Source organism: Eptesicus fuscus, chromosome 6, assembly GCF_027574615.1.
Source record: "Eptesicus fuscus isolate TK198812 chromosome 6, DD_ASM_mEF_20220401, whole genome shotgun sequence".
In the NCBI taxonomy this organism is placed as follows: Eukaryota; Metazoa; Chordata; class Mammalia; order Chiroptera; family Vespertilionidae; genus Eptesicus; species Eptesicus fuscus.
In genome coordinates this window covers 65,963,195-65,987,230 of record NC_072478.1, presented here as the reverse complement: position 1 = coordinate 65,987,230, position 24,036 = coordinate 65,963,195, and the positions used below count along the sequence as shown (strand labels likewise).

The 24,036-nt window shown below is 40.0% G+C and overlaps 1 protein-coding gene across 1 annotated transcript in view; it reads left to right on the top strand.

The window, feature by feature from the left end:
• The window catches only part of ABHD18 (abhydrolase domain containing 18), a 42,513-nt gene that overhangs the window by 7,525 nt on the left and 10,952 nt on the right, over positions 1 to 24,036 (top strand). The window contains exons 2-9 of the mRNA XM_054717752.1: positions 5,601 to 5,708; positions 6,590 to 6,674; positions 12,071 to 12,171; positions 16,812 to 16,890; positions 16,993 to 17,088; positions 19,094 to 19,095; positions 19,755 to 19,772; positions 22,459 to 22,597. Of these exons, the coding sequence (XP_054573727.1) occupies positions 5,617 to 5,708; positions 6,590 to 6,674; positions 12,071 to 12,171; positions 16,812 to 16,890; positions 16,993 to 17,088; positions 19,094 to 19,095; positions 19,755 to 19,772; positions 22,459 to 22,597 (612 nt within the window). The 5' untranslated portion in view covers positions 5,601 to 5,616. The remainder of the gene's footprint in view (positions 1 to 5,600; positions 5,709 to 6,589; positions 6,675 to 12,070; positions 12,172 to 16,811; positions 16,891 to 16,992; positions 17,089 to 19,093; positions 19,096 to 19,754; positions 19,773 to 22,458; positions 22,598 to 24,036) is intronic.

Genomic DNA, 24,036 nt, shown 5'->3' with positions numbered 1-24,036 from the left:
CCAAGGCCACATCCTGGCCCACGTCCGGGCCTATCCCCCATAGTGAAGCCTGCGGTCTGGTACCGACAGGCGGCTCAGGGAACTGACATAGCCATGTCAGTACCGCTGCAGTTTCTCTATGAACATTTAAACCATCCGCGTTCTTCCGGAAAGAAGGGCTTTTTCTCCCACTCTGGACGGCCGTGCTTCCCTGGTGGCGCCTGAGGAACTGGGCCTACCTTGCACCCCAGCCTCGCTGATCCGGTGGGCCACTGCCCTAACAGCTCCGTACCTCTGCGGCCCTCCGTGCAGCCCGCTGGCGCTGTTCAGTGTAGTCTGTCCATCTGCACGGCCTCCGAGGACACCCGGCCACATGCGCTAGGGCCGTTTTCCGCTCAGGCTCTGCTTTCCCGCACCTGGCGGTGAGCCCAGTGCACCTGCAAAGAGCTCCCGCCTGGACCAGTCGTCTGTCTGGTCATGATGGCCCTAATCTATTATTATCATAGACCAGAGGCCTGGTGCACGAAATTTGTGCATTGGGGAGGGGCGTGCCCCTCAGGCCGGATTGCGAGAAGGCACGGGCCAGGCCGAGGGACCCCACCAGTGCATGATTAGGGCTGGGGAGGGACGCGGGAGGTTGGCCAGCTGGGGAGGTACCACGGGAGGGTTCCAGGGCGTGTCCAGCCCATCTCGCTCAGTTCCGATCTGCCAGACCCCAGCAGCAAGCTAACCTACCGGTCAGAGCGTCTGTCCCTGGTAGTCAGTGCACGTCATAGCAAGCGGTTGAGCGGCCTTAGCATATCATTAGCATATTACCCTTTGATTGGTTGAATGGCCAACTGGATGACCAGACACATAGCATTTTAGGTTTTTATTATATAGTATACCACAAGTGTCACAAATTGGCATGAGGCCTCTTCTGTTTGAGTGTGTATCACTAATTGACGCAAGGCCTCTTTTGTTTGAGTGTGTATGTAAGTTGTCACTGACCAGCTGGTGCTGGGCTGCTTTGTGGGGCTACTTTGTGGGGCTACATTGAAGAATGATTTTGTCTGATGGCCCCTATAGTAGCAATGGCTACTTAGTCTACAATAAAGTCTCTCCTATATATGCCTATGACTTCTCATGTCTTCATCTAATGAAGGGCATCTGAGGAGCTGTGCACCCAACAGTCCTCCTTCCCAAGAGCTTTTTGTTTGTTAATCCTCACCCCAGGATATTTTCCCCATTGATTTTTAGAGAGAGTGAAAGGGATGGGGAGAGACACAGAGAGAGGAACATTGATGTTAGACACATGGATTGTTTGCCTCCGCATGGATCAAGCCTGCAACCAAGGTATATGCCCTTGACCAGAATTGTACCCACAACCCTTCATTCCACAGGCCAATGCTCTATCCATGAGCCAAACAAGCTAGGACCCAAAAGCTTTTAAGGGTGGAAATCTTAGGTGATGTCCCAGGGGAGGATCTCAAAAGATTATTCCTTTCAGGGTTGGGGTCTCCACTGATTGATTGGTGGGTGCTAGGGGAGGGGGTCATTATGCAATGCAGCTGGTCCTGAGGTCAGCGTTGGTATCACTTGTCTGGTTTTGCTGCTTTTCTGGGCCTGGAACTTGAATACAACCGAGGCCTAGATGTTATCTCTGGCGAAGAAAGGTGAGGGGGTCTAAACTAAATGACTAGAGATGAAAGACCAGGGCATCCAAAGCACATGGCCAGCGATATGCCAGGGGAAGAGAGGTCACTCTGGGAATGAGGTCCTACCTGATAATTGTTCCTTGCTAGGCACCTGGGGCTTTCCACGCTGATGACCTGTACCTGGCTCATCCTCCTTGCTCTATTCATGTCTGTCTGTCTACCACATCATGATTACAGCTTTATTGTAAAGGATTACAACTTAGAACTGGCAAAATGAAAAGATGAATGAGGCAAGGTACAGTAGTGAATATGGAGCTTCCATGTACTCTCTCACACATGTTCATTAACCAAGAAACTCTACCAAGCTCCAGTGTCCAGATTTTTTATTGAGTGTTCATGATTTTTACCTCATTGGTCATGTGATTAAACTCCATCCAGCTCCCTTTCCCTCCAGGAGGTCAGGCTGGCCCAAAGTCATTCCTCCAATCAAATGATTGTTTTTTTCTGGTAATTAGCCAGAAACTATCCTGAGACTTTTTAGGGACCCTCCAGGAATATCCTCATTAGCATAACAAAGGCTCTATCAGAAAATTCCAAGGGTTTTATGAACTCCAAGCCAAGAACTGGCATTAAAGGCCAGATACATTCTTTATTATACAATACTGACATTTACCCTTCAAGAAAAGCGTAGTTAAGCAATTTGAACATATGATACATATAATTTCTGGATTTTAATGATTGCACTAAAATACAAATGTGTATAATGACAGCATTTCAGAAATCAGTCTGCCTTTTAACATTTGTTTAATGAATAAGAAACAAAATACTAAGAGGCAATGGTTTCTATTTTTTTGTTTTTTGTGGCTACGTGAATGGAAAAATATACACAAATATAGACAAACTTTCAAGAGCTCATTTGCTTATAAGCAGACTAGAGGCCCAATGCATGAAGAATTGTGCAAGAATGGGCCTTCCTTCCCCTGGCTGCTGGCACCGCCTTCGCTCCAGCCGGAGCCGCCTTTCCGCCTTCCCATGCTGCCCAGAGGCCCTGAGCAGCCGGGGGCAGGGTGGAACGCCACCCCCCACCCCGGCCGCTGGGTGCCTGCATATGCAAATTAACCCACCATCATTGTTGGGTTAATTTGCATACTCCTGATTGGCTGGTGGGCATCATGAATGTACGGTCAATTTGCATCTTACTCTTTTATTAGTGTAGATGTATTTAGGTCTATAGAATTTATTTTGTTTTCCTATTAGTAGGAAAATGTTAAGAATGTAATTGTCATCTCATCTCTGGTATTGAAAGCCCTGAGCGGGTTAGCCCTGGTATTCTATTCAAATGCTAAGAAGTACAGTTAGTTTCTCCCCTTGCTTAAGACAATCTCTGACTTGGCCCTCCTGATCCCATTCCTTGATATTCAAGCCTCTGTAATTTCTTCCCTTTGAGTGTGGGCAGCACCTGTGATTTGCCTTCTAACCAATAGAATATCGCAACAGAGATTGGATGTCACTCCCATTGAAACCAGGCAACCAATTGGTCTGGGCTCCCTGTCACTACTAAGCCAGTTAAGCATAGACAGGGTTGAATCATATAGGAGCATTTATTTCAATAATGCCAGAAGTATGGGAGAGCAGCAGGTCATCCATGAAAATCTGCTCTGTACCTTCCCCTCATAAGCCAGTTTATTTGGGTAGGACAAAGATTACAAGGGGAAGTAGGCAAAAGGAATAAGAATGGGTGTAATGATTATAGGCAATGTGGGTGGGACTCCCTTATCTTTCCATGATAATGGCCTAAATTCCAAGGTTGACTCCCAGATCCCTGGGGTGTACAACTCCCAGCCAGGTTAGAATGTGCAGTCTTTAATCAAAACAAGCAATCACAGTTAACAGAGCATGATTATTATTTCTTATAACTATAGCTAGTCCCCAATATTCTATTTCTGCCCCTAACACCATGACTGTGTTATGTTACATGGCAAAGTTGATGGAATGACACTACCTTAGTTACATTAAGTTATGTAAGACTTGCTAGTCCACTAGCTTTCATTCTCCTGTTGGCCTTAAAGAAGAAAGCTGTCATGTTGTGAACTTCCTGTGAAGAGAGCCATGTGGTAAGGGAACCACGGAAAGCCCCTAGGACAGTGATGGCGAACCTATGACACGCGTGTCAGCACTGACACGCGTAGCCATTTCTGATGACACGCGGCCGCTGAGGCGGCCGCATGCCGAGGATGAAACATTTGCGAAATAATGTTTTTTCCTCAAAGTGACACACTACCCTAGTTACGCTCAGTTTTTTGGCGAAGTTTGACACACCAAGCTCAAAAGGTTGCCCATCACTGCCCTAGGAGCTGAGACTAGCAACTTTCATAAGCAGGTATTGTGTGGATATAAGTTTATGTTGGCAAATACTTAGGAGCATGATTGCTAGATTGTATCATGACTATGTTTAGTTTTGTAAGAGAAACTGCCAACTGTTTTCCAAAGTGGCTTTGTCATTTTGCATTCCTACTACTAATAAATGAGACTACTTGTTTATCCTAGCCCTTTCCAGCATTTGATATTGTAAATTTTTGGATTTTGGCCATTCTAATGGTTGAGTAGTAGTAACTTACTGTTTTAATGATGACGTCATGTGGGACATCTTTTCATATGATTACAGGGTGGGACAAAGGTAGTTTTATAATTGTTCTTATGGAAAATAATGCAATAATTAATAAATAAAAATGCAAGCATTAAATGTGTTTTTCATACTCACAGCTGTATACTTTTGCCGCACCCTGTATTTGCCATCTGTACATCTTTTTTTTTTTTTAATATATTTTATTGATTTTTTACAGAGAGGAAGAGAGAGGGATAGAGAGTTAGAAACATCGATGAGAGAGAAACATCGATCAGCTGCCTCCTGCACACTCCCCACTGGGGATGTGCCCGCAACCAATGTACATGCCCCCGACTGGAATCGAACCTGGGACCCTTGAGTCCGCAGGCCGACACTCCATCCACTGAGCCAAACCGGTTTCGGCGCCATCTGTACATCTTTGATGTGGTGTTTCTTCAGCTCTTTTGCCCAGTTTGTAAAAATTTTTTTTTTTCTTATTTTGGATACAGGTCCTTTATCAGATAGGTGTTTTGCAAATATTTTCTCACAGTCTTTGGCTTGTTTTTAATTTCTTAATGGAGTTTATTTTTAATAAATGTTCATTGAATAAACCAATTTCTTTAAATACATAGAATATTAGCTATATTTTCTGATTATACTGTTACAGGAATTCTTCTGAGTGTTAATAGTTTTGCTTTTTACACTTAGCTCTCTAATCCTAATCCACGTATGTGGAATTTTTTGTGTGTACTAAGTGTGAGGTGTTGTGAGGTTTACATGAGAACATGTGCGTTTATGTGTGTAGTTTTCTGAATGGTTCCTGGCAAATAATACAAAATTGTATAAGTTTTAACCACTACTATTGTTATCCAACAAATACTGATTTTTTTTTCTCTGAGTCACTGTGCTGAGAATGGGAAGGAAGATCCTACACTCAATAATTCACAGTTTACTGAAACTCGGGGCTCTACTTCATCTTTTCTACTTTTATCTCAGTTCTTTTTTTTCCGGTATCTTAATTTTTCTACAGTTTCATTGAGATATGATTGATATACTAGTATAGCATTGTGTTAAACTGTATAAAATAATGTATATCTAATATATGTATATATTGTGAAATGATTACCAATATGTTTAGTTAACTAAACTTGTAAATTTTTCTTGTGATGAGTGCTTTTAGGATCTATAAGATAAATAATTGCTGGCGATGTAATATGCAGCATGGTAACTATAATAATACATACTCTATTATATATTTGAAAGTTACTAAGAGAGTGGATCTATTTTTAATTTTTACCTGATTTTAAAGTGATGGTAGGAAAACTGACCTGTTGCCTAAAATAAAATATTTTAAAGTCATTTAAAATTTTGTTTCATAGATGTTGGTTACTACTGATGGGTGTGAGTAAGTTAGATGTTCTATACCGGAGACTTCTCCTTACAAAACTTTTTATCAGAGGATGGGGAAAGCCAGAGGATCTTAAAAGGTAAACATTTTTTCTGAATGCTTGTTCTGACTTTGTTTTAGTAAACATTTAAAATTTTATTTCACTTTTAAAGTTATTTGCTATAAATATAAAATGATTGGAAAATTAAGTATTAATATAAAAATGAAATTATTTCCTTTTCTCTTTTCTGCCTTGAATTATTTCTCTTGTTTTAACCCACATAACCATAAATTGAAATAGTTTTAAAAAGTCATTTAGTTGTGAAAATAAAGAGCTCTCAGAAATAAAAGTTAGATTATTAACTTTAATAATTTTTAAATTGATTTAGAGTTTCCAGAGACTGAGCATTCCTGGGTAAATTGAAACTGTAATGGCCCTGACCGGTTTGGCTCAGTGGATAGAGCGTTGGCCTGCGGACTTAAGGGTCCTGGGTTTGATTCCAGTCAAGGGCATGTACCTTGGTTGTGGGCACATCCCCAGTAAGGGGTGTGCAAGAGGCAGCTGATTGATGTTTCTCTCTCATCGATGTTTCTAACTCTTTATCCCTCTCCCTTCCTCTCTGTAAAAAAATCAATAAAATATATATTTTTAAAAAGAAACTGTAATGACTTTGAAGCTAGGATATACTGTAGCTCATGGGAATATATGGACTTAAGAAAATAAATTTTCAAGATTTGTGCCTTTAATTTTGAGTCTTATATATGTTAATTACTTTCTGAACAATGATATTTCTCACATCTTTCTGAGATAAAATGTCCAGCTTGCAAAAGACCAACAACATACTCTTTTTCTTTGTGGATTAAAATTAAATTTTAGCATGTTTTATGACCTGGACTTGGTAACTTTTACTTACTATTCATCAGCCTCAACATATGGTTTTACTAATTTTTTTTTCCTTTTGTTCCCCTTTACCATAACAGACTCTTTGAATTCAGAAAGATAATTGGAAATCGAGAAAGATGTCAGACTCTGGTTTCAAGTGATTATCCAGTATACATTGATAAGGTAGTAAAATGAAATAAACGTAATTATAGAAATTCTGTTTTAAGATAAACATGTGACAAGAATAGGTGGGGGGCAGGGGCAGGAAGAGATTCACCTAAGAATTATATGCATATATGCATAACCTGTGGCAAAGACAGGCAGGGGCAGAGTGGAGGAGGTCAATGGGGGGAAAAAGGAAAACATCTGTAATAATTTCAACACTAAAGATAAATTTTTAAAAAGAATAGGTTGAATGTTAAGAGTATAACAATGAACACTAGAACATGAGTGCACAATATAGGTTTTTCATTTAATATTTTTAAAATGCTCTGTGTGTTCTAACTGGATGCTTATAATAATTAAATTCATTTATGCTTAGGAGCATATACTTGCCTAAATATAAGGAAACTAGAAGCCCAGTGCACGGATTTGTGCACTGATGGGGTTCCTTCTCCCTGACCTGTGGGGATTGGGCTGAAACCATCCCTCCAACATCCCCTGAGGAGTCTTGGATTGCAAGAGGGCACAGGCCGAGGGATCCCACCAGTGCACAATTGGGGCTGGGGAGAGACCACAGGAGGGCTCCAGGGCGTGTCCGGCCTGCCTTGCCCAGTTCCGAACAAGCTAACCTATCGGTCGGAACATCTGCCTCCTGGTGGTCAGTGCATATCATAGCGATTGGTTGAAGGGTCGAATGAATGGTCGGATGCTTAGCATATTAGCCTTTTATTATATAGGATATTAAGGATTGGATCTTTTTGAACTTCATTTTTTATTTTTAGGCTTATGGGGGTTAAAGTAAATTATTCAACATTTCAAAAAAATTGGCAGTAACATAAGGAAGTACTCTAGTTGGAGAATCACTACATCAAAAGTTATTAGCAAAAATAACTTAAATAATATCAGGGAGCCCTGACCGGTTTGGCTCAGTGGATAGAGCGTCGTCCTGCGGACTCAAGGGTCCCAGGTTCTATTCCAATCAAGGGCATGTACCTTGGTTGCAGGCACATCCCCAGTAGGGGGTGTGCAGGAGGTAGCTGATTGATGTTTCTCTCTCATCAATGTTTCTAACTCTCTGTCTCTTTCCCTTCCTCTCTGTAAAAAGTCAATAAAATATATTTAAAAAAAATAAAAAGAAAAATATTTAAAAAAATAACATCAGGGAAATGGTATGGGATATAGTTAATTGCTGAGAAAAATGATAGAAAGAAAATACTATAAAATTAGAGAAGTTGAAATATACAGCTTATCCTTGAATAGTGTCTTTATGTTATAATGTTAATGAGATGCTGCAGGAACTTAACTCTTATTTATATCAATTAGCCGATGGTAAAATTGGTTTCCTTATAAAGTCACAGAACCTATCAAAGATGTTAAGTGAGGAACTATTGTATTTGAAATAGTTTTGTTTTTAAGCAACCACACGACTTTCTGGAAAATATTTCTAGGTTTATGAACTTGGATACAATAAGGAGGGGTTACAAATGGGTGGGCTTCCCATTTCTCATTGCCATCAACCAAAGTAACTCTACTTTCATCTCTTTCATCTATGTAATAACTTTAGAAGATTTCATTTTTCAAAAGTGTTCCACTGCTAAAGACAAAATTTTAATTGGAAATTCCTCCTCTACACCATCTAACTGTTCCTTCTGAATTTAGAACATTTCTCCCTCAATTTTTACTAAAAATATCTGTTTTCTTTTTTTCCTATTAAAAATCATAGGTTTGAAATAAATTTAAAGTATGCCAAGTAAAAATCAAAATTCTAATTTCTAAATCAATTTTCCTCCACGGAAGAGATTTTGGAATGCATACTTTCAGATTTTCTTCCTCTCTACACCACCTTCTCTCTTAGCCTCTTTTTGTTTTTCAGAAGCCAGATATAATTCATATACCATAAAATTCACACTTCAAAAGTGTACAAATTCAGTGCTGTTTTTTTATTACATTTCCAAGATGGACAACCATTACCTCTATCATTGTCTCATTCTGGAACATTTTTATTGCTAAAAAAAAAAAAAAAGAAACCCTTTGCCTAATAGCTATCATTTCTCATTTCCCCAGACTTACCAGCTGGCAATCACTAACATGCTTTCTCAATGGATTCACCTATTCTCTACATCTATCTACACTAATAAAAGAGAAATATGCAAATTTTAAAAAAATATATTTTATTGATTTTTTTACAGAGAGGAAGGGAGAGGGATAGTTAGAAACATCGATGATAGAGAAATATCGATCAGCTGCCTCCTGCACACGTCCTACTGGGGATGTGCCTGCAACCAAGGTACATGCCCTTGACCGGAATCGAACCCAGGACCCTTCAGTCCACAGGCTGATACTCTGAGCCAAACCAGTTAAGGCAAGAAATATGCAAGTTGACAGCACCTCCGCAACACCCATCAGCCAATCCGTGGGTGGGCCAAGAAAATGGCAGGTTAATTTGCATATGCAGGCATGGAGCAGCTGGGCGGGGTGGGACACCTGCTATGAGGGGGAGGGCGGGAGGGCGGAGTGAGCTAAAGGAGCGGCACTGTGGCCAGGAGCGAGGACTTGCAGGCTCTCGGGCAGCCAGGAGCAAAGCCAGTGGAAGGAAGGCCTATTATTGCATGACTCTTCATGCAATGGGCCTCTAGTCTATATATATAAAAGCCTAAGCAACTGGTAGCTATGACATGCACTGACTCCCAGGGGATATACGCTCAACACAGGAGCTGCCCCCTGGTGGTGAATGTGCTCCTACTGTGGGAGTGCCGCTCAGCTGATAAATGGACACCAGACACTGGGCTGACGGTTAGAGAGCACAGCTGTGGCGGCACAAGCCTCTCCCACAAACACTCCCCCTGCTCGTCTGAGCAGCTGTGGCAGGCAGGCGCTGGGATCGGGCCTAAACGGGCAGTCAGACATCCCTCCAGGGGTCCCAGATTAGAGAGGGTACAGGCTGGGCTGAGGGACAACCCCCCTCCGTGCACGAATTTCATGCACCGGGCTTCTAGTTTTTTATAAAATGCAGTGCAATCCTGATTAAAACATTCAACTCAGAACTTCGGTCCATAAAAGGTTCCAAAAATAATTTTTGGAAGAACCATGAGAGTACAATCAGATCAGGAATACCGGAACAGAAAAAGTGATAAGTAACAACTATTTTAGTCCTATATCAATGGGTATTATAAAGTTGCACTATGATCAACCAAGCATGCTATTGGTTCAGAAATAAAAGATGGGCTAATGAAAGATTGAAAATAATATGCCATAAAATTTATGCAAATTTATTTCATAGTAAGGCAGGTTTTTTGTTCTTGTTAATCCTCACCCCAGGATATTTTATCCATTGATTTTTTTAGAGAGAGTGGAAGGGAGGAGGTGAGAGAAACAGAAAGAAACATCGGTAAGAGAGAGACACATTGATGATGTGCCTCCAAGCACTCGAGGCCAACCCAGGTACATGCCCTTTAAATGGGTATCAAGCCTGAGACTCTTCAGTCCAGAGGCCTACACTCTATCCAATGAGCCAAACCAACTAGGGTGAATTTGTGTTTTAAATAAAGCTAGACAAGGTATGCTTGTTTTTTGTTGGTTTCTGATTTTAATGAAAATATTTGGTGCTTTAATGCTAATTAAATTTTTATTACTGGCTTGATTTAAATAAAAAATTATTTAATTATTTATTTATTTATTTATTTATTTATTTATTCCCCTTCCCCCTAAAAATTTATTTTAAAAAACCCAACTATTTGCCCTAGCCAGTTTGGCTCAGTGGATAGAGTGTTGGCCTGTGGACTGAAAGGTCATGGGTTCAATTATGGTCAAGGCCACATACCTCGGTTGCAGGCTCCTCCCCAACCGGGGCCTTGGTCAGGGCATGAAGGAGGCAACCAATCGATGTCTTTCTCTCACATCAACATTTCTGTCTTTCCCTCTCTCTTTCACTTTCTCCAAAAATCAATGGAAAAATATCCTTGGGTGAGGATTTAACAAAAAAAAAACACAAAAAAGACAAATAACTATTTGAGGGAAGAAAAGTTTAGATACTACATATTAGCAAATTCCTTTGACATATATATAAATGTATTTCTCCTTATGTGATGTGTTGACATGAAGTATTACATCAGTAGATTGCCTAAAAATATTTTAACATATTTTATATCAACCCTTATTTGATTGTGGTAAATTATTGTTACAATTTGTAAATTATTCATATGTTTACTTTTATATTATCAAATTATTCTAATGGTATTTTATTTGGAATTATTGTATTATTATATATCATTGTGTAAATGAGGTTTATTTACAGTTTACTTTTCAACTAGACTGTAGTAAAGGATATTGAAGGAAAAGGAATGTGTGTGAATTAGAGCCAGGTCCTCAGAAAACAGTATGTGGCAAAAACAATACATAGTAGGCACTGGAGAAAAAGGTTTTTACTTAATGGAAATTTTTTATAAAAAAAGCATCCTAGCCGAAACCGGTTTGGCTCAGTGGATAGAGTGTCGGCCTTCAGACTCAAGGGTCCCAGGTTCGATTCCGGTCACGGGCATGTGCCTTGGTTGCGGGCACATCCCCAGTGGGGGGTGTGCAGGAGGCAGCTGATCGATGTTTCTCTCTCATCTGTGTTTCTAACTCTCTATCCCTCTCTCCTCCTCTCTGTAAAAAATCAATAAAATATATATATTTTTTAAAAAGCATCCTATCTAATAAAGAGGGAATAAGCAAATTGACCATCATGCCGTCACAAAGATGCCAGGGCCCATAGCCACAAGATGGCGGTATCCACTCCCCTAAATTCCGCCGGAGCCCCCCAGCCTCGGGAGGCGGCAGGTAAGCGGCGTGGCTGGACCCGCCACACTGTTTGCCATTGCCAGAGTCCCCCAGTGCTTTTAGCCCCGCCTTGGGGGCAGCAGGCACTGGAGTTTTCCAGTCCTTTCACAGAAAATGGGTTGCCTCAAAATTGTGTTAAGCTTCTTAGGACAAAAAGCATTCAAAATCTTTGAAAAGGGAATTCCAATATTTATAAAAGTTTGGACTAAAAAAAAAAAAAAAAAGTTTGGACTAGACAATTCAAGGTTATTTCCACTACAACCTTCCATGATTTTGTGATATTTACATTCTGAATTCACATAGTACCAGCTGTATTGTATGTAAATAGATATTATTTAAAGGAGTGGCTATTATTAAACAACTCATAAAACCACACTGTATGTCAAGCACATTCTGTGTGATTTTTCCTAATGGTTGGAGTTAATGCCCCTAAACTGGCAGTCAGACATCCCAAGGGGCCCCAGATTGGAGAGGGTGCAGGCTGGGTTAAGGGACACCTCCCCATGCACGAATTTTGTGCACCAGGCCTCCAATATATCTATAACAGACCAAGATACCTTCATTTACATGTATAAATCTTGGTTTTGTTTTTCTTTAAGATTGAAGATCAGTCAGATTGTAAGATCCTAGATGGACACTTTGTTTCCCCTATGGCCCACTATGTGCCTGATATCATGCCAGTTGAATCTGTTATTGCAAGGTAAGTATTTTTATTCAGAAAGTTAAAGTACTAAGTTTTTTATGTTAATTTAAACTGTATAAATGCCATCTTATTTGAAATTACTTAGCATTAATTATAATAATTATGTGACATTATTCCCATTATACATGGGGTGGGTGGAGAGTGAAATTATAGAGCTTTATTATTTTGACATATTTAGTATGCATTTGAACTTAAGTTGTTATCCACTGAAAATATTCTATATAATCAAAACCTAAGGAGGAACCAAGATGGCGGCTAAGTTAAACAACTAAACTGCTGGCGCACAACAATTTCAAAAATACAACCAAAAGACAAAGTGTCTACCACCCAGAACCACAGGAAAGCTGGCTGAATGGTAGATTTACAACTAAGAAGGAAAAAGAAAGAACAAATGTGGGAGGGCTGAGGTACGGAGGCGCGTGAATCAGGCTGGTGGCGGGCGATGGGACGCGGGGCTTTTTTTCCAACCCGAAGGGAGATAAGCTCCCAATCACTCTGAAATCCAGTTTCTGGGGACGCGCGGGGGACCCAGACACCTATGGGGAGAAGCTGAAATCTCGGCCAATGTGTCGGAAAGTGAGAGTGACTTAACTGCTCAGATCCATAAGGGACACACTCAGGGGGCAGACTCAGTGAGCACCAAAGCCCCACTGAAGCAAGTCTTGCCTCATAAGGGTGTCTCCAGCACAGAAGTTCTCCCAGCATAGACACAGCTGATCCTCACAGCCAATTGGCCTGGAGGTCAATTCCTCCCAGTGATACCAACAACAATCAAGGCTTAACTACAACAAGACTGTGCACACCGCCCACAAAGGGGTGCACCAAGAGTGTCCACCTCAGGTAACTGGGGAAACTGAGCCACTGGTCCCTATAGGACACCTAGCACACAAAGCCACTCTATCAACTCAGGGAATCAGCCAAAATGCGGAGACAATGAAACAGGTCACAAATGAAAGAAATAAAGGAAAGCAAACGACTAGATATAGAGTTAAAAACTACAGTTGTAAGGTTTTTCAAGAATTTTCTAGAAAAGGCCGATAAATTTAGCGAGACCCTCGAGGATATGAAAAAGGACCAACTAGAAATTAAGCATACACTGACTGAAATAAAAAATAATGTACAGCCAAAACCGGTTTGGCTCAGTGGATAGAGCGTCGGCCTGCGGACTGAAGGGTTCCAGGTTCGATTCCAGTCAGGGGCATGTACCTTGGTTGCGGGCACATCCCCAATAGGGGGTGTGCAAGAGGCAGCTGATCGATGTTTCTCTCTCATCGATGTTTCTGACTCTCTATCCCTCTCCCTTCCTCTCTGTAAAAAATCAATAAAATATATTTAAAAAAAAAATAATAATAATAATAATGTACAGAGATCCAATAACAGACTAGAAGATCGCAAGAATCAAGTCAAAGATTTGAAATATAAAGAGGCAAAAAACACCCAACTGGAAAAGAAAAAAGAATCCAAAAATATGAAGATAATGTAAGGAGCCTCTGGGACAACTTCAAGCGTACCAACATCTGAATTATGGGGGTGCGAGAAGAAGAGTGAGAGCAAGATACTGAAAACCTATTTGAAGAAATAATGGCTGAAAACTTCCCCCACCTGGTGAAAGAAATAGACTTACAAGTCCAGGAAGCGCACAGAACCCCAAACAAAAGTAATCCAAAGAGGACCACACCAAGACACATCATAATTAAAATGCCAAGAGCAAAAGACAGAGAGAATATTAAAAGCAGCAAGAGAAAAACTGTTACCTACAAGGGATTACCCATATGATTGTCAGCTGATTTCTCAACAGAAACTATGCAGGCCAGACGGGAGTGGCAAGAAATATTCAAAGTGATGAATAGCAAGAACCTACAATCAAGATTACTCTACCCAGCAAAGCTATCATTCAGAATTGAAGGTCAGATAAAGAGCTTCACAGATAAGAAAAAGCTAAAGGAGCTCATCACCCCCAAACCAGTATTACATGAAATGCTAAAGGTATTCTTTAAGAATAATAATAAGAAGAAAAGGTAAAGATAAAAATTATGCACAACAAATACATATCTATCAAGTGAATCTAAAAATCAAGTGAGTAAAAAATCTGATGAACAGAATAATCTGGTGAATATAATAGAATCAGGGGCATAGAAAGGGAGTGGACTGACAATCCTTGGCGGGAAAGAGTATGGGGATGTGGGAAGAGACTGGACAAAAATCATATACCTATGGATCAGGATGGGGTGGGGGTAAGGGCATGGGGTGGGGTGGGAACCGGGTGGAGGGGAGCTATGGGGGGGAAAAAGAGGAACAACTGTAATAATCTGAACAATAAAGATTTAAAAATAAATAAATAAAATAAAAGAGAGAGAAACATAAATGGACTGTACCTCCGCTATGCTCACCAACCAATCAGGAGTGAGTATGCAAATTAAGGTGACAAAGGTGGTGGGTTAATTTGCATACACAGGCGCTGAGCGGCCTGGGTCCTAGGAACATCCTCGGGACCCAGGCCGCTTCTAGCCTGTAGACCCCTTCGTAGGCGCTGAGATGCCGTGGTTACAGAATGCCCCTGGGCCTACGGGCACTTAGTGGCTGGGGGCGGGGCGGCCACTTAAGTTTGCGCCGGTGCCAAGCAGCAACCTGGTTCCACGCCCCCAGCCTGGCACCCACAATGCATGGCTGGCTGCCAGCCTTGGGGGCATGTGTGGACCCGGCAGCCGCCACACGACCAGGGTCCCCACACTCCCCCCAGGCTGGCACCCACAACACGGTGCTGGCTGCCGGCCTCGGGTGCATGCCCCCCCGGGCCGCGAGGACACACACCCCTAGCCCAGTGGACACAATGCAGAGGTCCTCTGCACATGAGCTGCAGAGGAAACACCTTTTCTTTTCTTTTTAAAAATAAATATATTTTATTGATTTACACAGAAGAGGGGAGAGGGTTAGACAGTCAGAAACATCGATGAGAGAGAAACATCAATCAGCTGCCTCCTGCACACTCCCCACTGGGGATGTGCCCCCAACCAAGGTACATGCCCTTAACAGGAATCAAAACTGAGACCCTTCAGTCTGCAGGCAACACTCTATCCACTGAGTCAAACCAGTTCGAGTGTAAACACCTTTTCTAAACCGCTCATTTGCTAAGCTCCCAGTACACCGCCACTTGCACTGTTCTTGGTAACTTGGGTTATAAGAATCCAAGAAGGTGATCTAGGGTTTTTCCACCTCACTCCTGGAGGACAAAACGAAGGTCCGCTGCTGGAGGGGCTAAGAAATGTCATATCCTGCCCTTGCCGGTTTGGCTCAGTGGATAGAGCCTCGGCCTGCTGACCGCAGGTTCTGGGTTAGATTCTGATCAAGGGCATGTACCTAGGTTACTGGCTCCTCCCTGGCTGGGGCCCAGGTCAGGGCTCATACAGGAGGCAACCAATCAAAGTGTCCCTCTCACATTGATGTTTCTGTCTCTCCCTCTCTCTTCCACACTCTCTAAAAATCAATGGAAACATATTCTCAGGTGAGGATAAAAAAAAAATAGAAAGAAATGTCATATCCTATGAAAGACACATCTTGAAAATGCCTAAAGAAAGTTGTCATTTTTTCGTGGCAAAGAGACTGGAGTCCGTGTTGATGAAAACACCGCGGTGGCACACACCGCGGTGGCTGGCAGTGGCTGCAGCAGCAGGGTGATGGGGCTGATGCCTTCTCCTGATCAGCCCGGTCACCCCCTGCAGAGGGAGGCCTGATGGCTCCCAGCCTTTGAGAGGGGGCAGGCTGGGCTGAGGGACAAATTTTGTGCACCGGGCCCCTAGTCAAATTATAAAAGAAGAGAAAAAAGATAAAGTAGAAATAAAACACTCATGAAACAGGCAGAAACAATGAACAAAATGGCTATAGTAAGTCCATACCTATCAATCTCTTTAAATGTAAATGGACTAAGTTTTCCAATCAAAAAGACATGGAATGGTTGAATGGATAAAGAAAGAAGACCCAGCCCAGCTAGCATGGCTCAATGGTTGAGCGTTGACCTATGAGCCAGGAGGTCACAATTCTATTCCCAGTCAGGGCACATGCTCAGGTTACAGGTTTGATCCCCAATCCCCGGTGTGGGATGTGCATGAGGCAGCCAATCAATGATTCTCAACATTGATGTTTCTGTCTCTCTTTCCCTCCTCCCACTGGGGATGGAGACTGCAACCTGGGCATGTGCTGTGGCTGGGAATCTTTTTGGTGCATAGGGCAATACTCAACCAAGCCACACTGGCCAGGGCAGAAAAGCAGTTCTTGTTGCCTGAGAATGCAGCCACAGCCTAAAGAGTACTGTTTTCTAAGACTTAATCATATACATTAATGTCTCTAGCATAAGAAAATTTTATTATGCATTTATAAAGTTGTGGTATTGAACAAGGTAAAAACGATTACAATAAATTCTCTGTCTATATGATAATTGAATATTTTAGTATCCTAAAATAAAGCAAATTTGCAATATCTTTGTTGCCTTTAGGCAAATATTAAATACTCAATTACAGTTTTAATATCAAAATTCTGAAGACTTTTTTCCTAAATAATTTAATTATGTAACTTTTAAGCATTGAAAGTTTGAATTAAATGCCTTTAAAAGATAATTCAGTGATGTGCTTTATTTTAAATAGGTTCCAATTTATTGTGCCTAAAGAATGGAATAGCAAATACAGACCCGTATGCATTCATCTTGCTGGAACAGGAGATCATGTAAGACTTTATTATGATATCTAATACCTAATTTGTCAACATACTCTCCTTAACAGATGTGATTATTATATTCTTTAAGTGTGTCATCTTTTCTTTCCTTAGCATTACTGGAGACGACGAACACTGATGGCTCGTCCTATGATTAAAGAAGCTGGAATGGCTTCTTTGTTGTTAGAAAACCCTTATTATATCCTTTTTGTGATACCTAGAAGTCTTTTCTCTTATGTATTTATAGATTTAGTCATCCAAAGGAATGATAGATAGTAGCCAACTTTTCTAAATCAGGTAAATTTAGTCATCAGTTCAAAAAATACGAGTGAAGTAAAAAAAATTACTTTTTAGATTCAAGAGCAGTCAGACTTTTAAAAAGCCTTCATGCCTTTTGAAAACTAAAATAAGGATTGTGTTTCTATTGTATAATAAAGATAAATGGTACTTCTGTTTCTTGTGAGACTTATTTTATGCTGCATTTTAATATTAAGTCAAATGTTTGTTATTAAGGAAGCGCTCATGTTTTAATTACTTTACAGTGCTTTACAGTTAAGTATCAGTTGAGGTTTAGAAGAGTTCTTAACTTAATTTTCAAGATGACGTCAGACTATGTCCAGAAGAAGAAACGAAACTGATGCATAAATATAATGAAATGCTCAACGTTGCTGGTAATAAGAGAAATGTAAAGTTAAAGCAACAATTAACAAATATTTTAAAAACAAAACATAAAACTCATGAGCCTATTGTGAAATGGGCATTCTCATTACTGATTACTGAATATCAGCTCATCCCCTTGGGAAATTTTTACCACATTGAATTAAGAGCCTTAAAAAGCTTCACATCTCTTGACAGAGTGATTCTCTTTCTGGGAAATTTATTTTAAGGGTAACATACTAAGAAAAGAGAAAGTAATAGAAAAGAGAAAAGATATCTATATAACTTTATTTACAATAGTAAAACATTAGAAATAGCTTGAATGTCCAACAATAGCAACATGGTTGAGAAAACTGGTTCATAATATTGTAATATGCAATTGGTTCTGTAATGTTTATTGTTCTACCACTTACTGCCTGTATGACCATGGACTTGTTAACCTAATATTTTAGAACATCAATATTTTTGTTGGCAATGGGAATAGACTCTTAGGTTATTCAGAGTATTACAAAGTTAATATTGTCTAGAACATTGCCTGGTAAATAATGTGTTCAGTAAATTTTAAGTTACTATTTTTAAAGTTTACAGCAATGTATGTACTTATAGTATAAAAATGGGATATATAACTCTATGATATGATATAGGTATACAAAAAAACCTAAAAACAAAACCCTTTTAAAAGACTGTGGAAAAAGTACTAGGAAAAATACACCAAGATATTAACATAGTTGTCTGTAGATAAAGTAAATTTTTCTAATCCTTTCTGTATTTTTTATTTTTTATAATTTTTTAATATATATTTTATTGATTTATTACAACAGTGAGGAAGAGAGAGGGATAGAGAGTTAGAAACATCAATGAGAGAGAACCATCGATCAGCTGCCTCTTGCACACCCCCTACTGGGGATGTGCCCGCAACCAAAGTACATGCCCCTGACCGGAATCGAACCTGAGACCTTTCAGTCTGCAGGCCGAAGCTCTATCAACTGAGCCAAACCGGTTTCGGCCCTTTCTGTGTTTTTTAAAATTGATTTTGGAGGGGGTTGGGGGAGGAAGAGAGAGAAAGAGAAACATCAATTTGTTGTTCCACTTATTTATGCATTCATTGCTTGCTTTCTTGTATGGAACCTGGAGATAGAACTCTCAACCTTGGTGTATAGGGGTGATGCTCTAACCGACTAAGCAACCCAGCCAGGGCTTTTAGGTTTTCTATAATAATGTAAATGAAAAAATCCAATAAACTTAAGTTGAAGACTGCACAACCCAATGAATATACTAAAAACATTGAATTGTACACTTCAAATAGATAAATTGTTTAGCCCTGGCCAGTGTGGCTGAGTTGGTTGGAGCATCATCCTGTGTACCAGAGCGATCAGGGTACATACTTTGATTGTGGGTTCCATCCCCAGGGCGCATACAGGAGGCCACCAATTGATGTATCTCTCTCACATTAATGTGTTGTGTTTCTCTAAACATCAATAAAAATTCTTTAAAATAACTTGTTGGTCCCAAAAAGAGAAAAAGAAAAAAAATTATTATCCCTGTCCTGTGTCTTCAGTGGTTAGAGCATCTGCCCGCAAACCATAAGGTTTAATTCCTGGTCAAGGGCATGTACCTGGTATGCAGGTTCGATCCTATGTGCATGAGGCAACCAGACAATGTGTCTCTTTCACATTGATGTTTCTTTATCTTTCTCCAACTCCCTCCCTCCCTTCCACTCTCTAAAAATCAATGGGAAAAATATTCTGATGTGAGGATTAATCAAAATAATACTAATAAATTATTTTAAAAATAAAATAGCCCTATCTGGTTTGGCTCAGTGGATAGAGCGTCGGCCTGCGGACTCAAGGGTCCCAGGTTCAATTCTTGTCAAGGGCATGTACCTTTGTTGCAGGCACATCCCCAGTGGGGGTGTGCAGGAGGCAGCTGATTAATGTTTCTCTTTCATCAGTGTTTCTAACTCTCTCTCTCTCTCCCTTCCTCTCTGTAAAAAATCAATAAAATATATTTTAAAAAATAAATAAATAAAAATAAAAGCTCTAAAAAAAGAAAATCATTTGAAAAACTTGAGAACTTCTAAACAGCATATTTCAGATAACTATAAAATAGTTATTTCAGTATTTAGTTGTCTTCAACTTTAAGTTAGTGTGTTTTGATACCAGAGAATATTTAATTATTTTAAAACTTTCTCTTTGACCCACAATATTAAATGGCTGCAGGAAACCCAAGGACCAAATGTAAGTATATATCACCTTCATTTTTGCAGTCTTTATGCTGAATTTTCAGCAACATTTAAGTTTTTGGAAGTCTTTGGTTAACCATTTCTTAGTTTAATCTCCAAGTGTTATTCCAGGGAAATTCTTTTATAAAATTAGAATAGGAATGTTAACTTTAATTTTTACTTTAAGCTTTTTGCATTTTAAATGTATGGTAAAGAGATAAATTTTAATAGGATGACTGAAGATATATTTTATTTGTAAAACTTTAACTGAAAAAATTATAAAACATGTTCCTTTTTAAAAGGAAAAGTACATTTACTTTGTGAAATTAAACACTTATTTTTATTCTTGCAATGCATAATATAGGTAAACTTTCTCTTCCTGGCCTTTTAAAATGATCAACTTTGAAGGCAGTGATTTTTGCATTTTCATAATCTATGTTATATTTAGTTTTGATTCATTCAAGAAATATTTGATCCTAGACACTGGGAAGACAGCAAAAAAAAGACAAGGTTCTTTCTTTCATAGAGCTTATATTCTAATATGGGAGAGAGATAAAAAAAATAAATAATTTCATGTACTTATCAATACCATAAAGAAATAAAGCAGTGCAATGGGATAAAGAGTAATAGAGTGTGGGTGCAGGGATGGAGCAGTATTAGATATGAGGACATGATGTAACGAGAAGGAGCCACTGGGATGAAGACCTGGAGGAAGTTCAGCCTCAGAGAAGGAAGAGTAAATGAAAAGCACAATGCTAGCACCAGGTTGGAGAGTAGTGCAAGGTGAGATCAGAAAGGTAGGCAACTGGGTTAGAAAGAGCCATGATTAGCCAAAACCGGTTTGGCTCAGTGGATAGAGCGTCGGCCTGCAGGCTGGGGGGTCCCAGGTTCGATTCCGGTCAAGGGCATGTACCTTGGTTGCGGGCACATCCCCAGTGGGGGGTGTGCAGGAGGCAGCTGATCGATGTTTCTCTCTCATCGATGTTTCTAGCTCTCCCTCTCTCTTCCTCTCTGTAAAAAATCAATAAAATATATTTTTAAAAAAAGAAAAGAAAAAAAAAGAAAGAAAGCCATGATTAGAATTTTACTGAAAGTGCAGTGGGAAACCTCCAGAGTACTTTAAGCAGAAATCAAAATGATAAACCTATTGATAAATTCATTATTGTGGGTAAGAAATCAAAAGTTCTGACTTGAACATATTTGTGATGTCTTTTGGATCTGCAAGTAGAGAAGTCAAATAGGGAGTTGGAAAGTGGTGGAAAGATCGGTTTAGAAGTCACTTGTCTATGTGATCATGACATAAAAGAGGTCATGAAAGTGGGGTGTGGTATAAGCAAACTTTATAAAGTGTGAAAACTATATAATTTCCCTAGTGCAGACTTGTGAGAATTACAATGTTTATAAAATATCCTGTTACATTTATGTACCCAGAAAATGTAATAATGCTCCAATGTATTTAATTTTTCTCAAATAATTCATTATAAGAAAGAAATAGCTTGCAATTTAAATAATAATAAACAATTATCTCTCTTTTAAAATATCTTAACCCTGTTTTCATCAAAAGTGGTTAAATAATTTGAGACTGGGGTTATTGTTATATATAGCCATTATCTCAAAACCTCACTTTGGTAACTTCTGTTAAAGAGCAAACTGAGGTGGACCTGAGAATTCAAACTTCTGTACCAGATGAAAATAATCAGGGGAATTCTGTAGTCATAAATAGCAAATTAAAATGAGGATAGGAAACAAATATAAGGATAAATTAGTTCTTTTATAATGAAGCGTGAGTATGATCTGTTTTGACATAGGATAACATCCTATATAATAAAAGGCTAATATGCAAATTGTCCCCTCCACCAGGAGTTCGACCAGGGGGCAGGGCCGGCCAGCCAACCTCCCTTGTTCCCTTTCCCCCGGCCAGCCCGGGCAGGTGGGACCCCACCTGTGCACAAATTCGTGCACCGGGCCTCTAGTAGTTTCCATAAAGAGAAGTCCTGCCTTATGAATATGGAGCCCTGAGAGAATGTGGGAGGACACTGGTCATAATTCTGTTTTTAACGACTTGGCATTCCTGTGGCACGTTGTTCTTTGCATATAATTATTCTATGTAGGCATATAATGAATGACCATTGATAAAATGAATTTTTGTACACTTTGACAAGGTTTCATCCAGTAGCCAACTATGTGCATGTCTTCATAAATTGTGTATTTAAGATTTTGGTAATACATGAAACTAGTATTAGGTTAAATTCTTACATTGCTTTTTAAAAAATGTTATACTTTTAAGTTCTATTATAATCAGTTCTTTCTAAGAGGGGACAGCTATAAATTTGTTTTTCCTTATACTGTCATGGTAATTTAATAAAATTGGCAATATAAGAAATACTATTTTCCCATAGATATTTTAAGTTTTTAAAGTGCTATCAAATAAGATTCTTTTCTGAACTTGAAAATAGTAAAATAGTTGAAATTCAATAAAGATTATATGCTAGAGAGCATATATAACTTTTTAAAAATAAGTTATAGGTGATTAATATGTAGAACTATATTAGTAGCACTCTCCATCAACTCAGTCCATTGTTTTACTCAACTACTATTCACTTTAAAAGAAAAAGATAAACCTTGACTGCCTGTTGTAAATTTTCATATATAAAAATGTAAATACATTAAAAATAATTTTCTTTTTTGTTTTGTGATGCTAGAAGGTCCAGCTTAAAAAACGTGTCTGACCTATTTGTGATGGGAGGAGCTCTTGTTTTGGAATCTGCAGCTCTCTTGCACTGGCTAGAGAGGGAGGGTTATGGACCTCTAGGAATGACCGGAATATCCATGGGAGGACATGTAAGCCTTTCATTTCAAATGATATTTACTTGTGATTGTGTTTATAAGATATAGGAAGTCTTTTTACTTTTAAAATTCACTTTACGTATAGAATTAATTTTGGTTTTGGTGAAAGAAGAAACAGATTCTAAACTTTCATATTCCAATTGTAATTAGAGGCCCGGTGCACGAAATTTGTGCACGGGGTGGTTGTGTGTCCCTCAGCCCAGCCTGCACCCTCTACAATCTGGGAACCCTACCGGGATCGGGCCTAATCAGGCAGTCGGACATCCCTCTCACAATCCAGGACTGTTGGCTCCCAACTGCTTGCCTGCCTGCCTTCCTGATTGCCCCTAACCACTTCTGCCGGCCAGCCTGTTCACCCCTTAACCACTCCCTTGTCAGCCTGATTGATGCCTAACTGCTCCCCTGCCAGCCTGTTTGCCCCTCACTGCTCTCCCCTGCAGGCCTGGTCCCCCCCAACTGCTCTCTCCTGCAAGCCTGAGCCCCCCTCAACTGCCCTTCCCTGCAGGCCCGGTCGCCCCCAACTTCCCTTTCCTCTGCCAGCATGGTCATCCCTAACTGCCCTCCCCAGCAGGCTTGATTGCCCCCAACTGCCCTCCCTTGCAGGCCTGGTCCCTCCCAACTGACCTCCCCTGCTGGCCTGATTGCCCCCAACTGCCCTCCCTTGCAGGCCTGGTCCCTCCCAACTGACCTCCCCTGCTGGCCTGATTGCCCACAACTGCCCTCCCTTGAAGGCCTGGTTCCTCCCAACTGCCCTCCCCTGCTGGCCATCTTGTGGTGGCCATCTTGTGACAGCCATTTTGTGTCCACATGGGGGCAGCCATCTTGTGTGTTGGAGTGATGGTCAATTTGCATATTACTCTTCCATTAGATAGGATGATGTTATTTTTTGGTATGATTTATGTAGACTCTGATTGTACTTACTCTACAGTAATATCTCAGGTATTGGATTTGATATTTTATTAAAAGTTGATTATGTAACTTTACTCAAGTTTCAAGTATAAATGTCTTCTATTGGTGAAAATAGCTAATTTGGAAAATACTTTTTATATATTTATATATTTTTTATTGATTTCAGAGAAGAAGGGAAAGGGAGAGAGAGAAACATCAACAATGAGAGAATCATTGATCAGCTGCTTCCTGCACACCCCCTACTGGGGATCAAGCCTGCAACCTGGGAATGTTCGGCTAGGACTAGAAAATACTTTTCATTTATCTCTTATCTTTACACCTGATACCACCAACCTATCTTTCTTTTGTCTTGTAGAGTATCCTAAAATGGCCTCCTACTTGGTTTGCTTCTCTTGTACTCTTTTCTCTTAAACTTTTTCTTAAACAGTTTTTCTCCACACCCTAGTGATCTTCCTCAATCTGATCTCTGCTCTGTCCTACCTAACACCTGTCAAAGGCTTGCTCTTGCACTGGCTGTAACTATG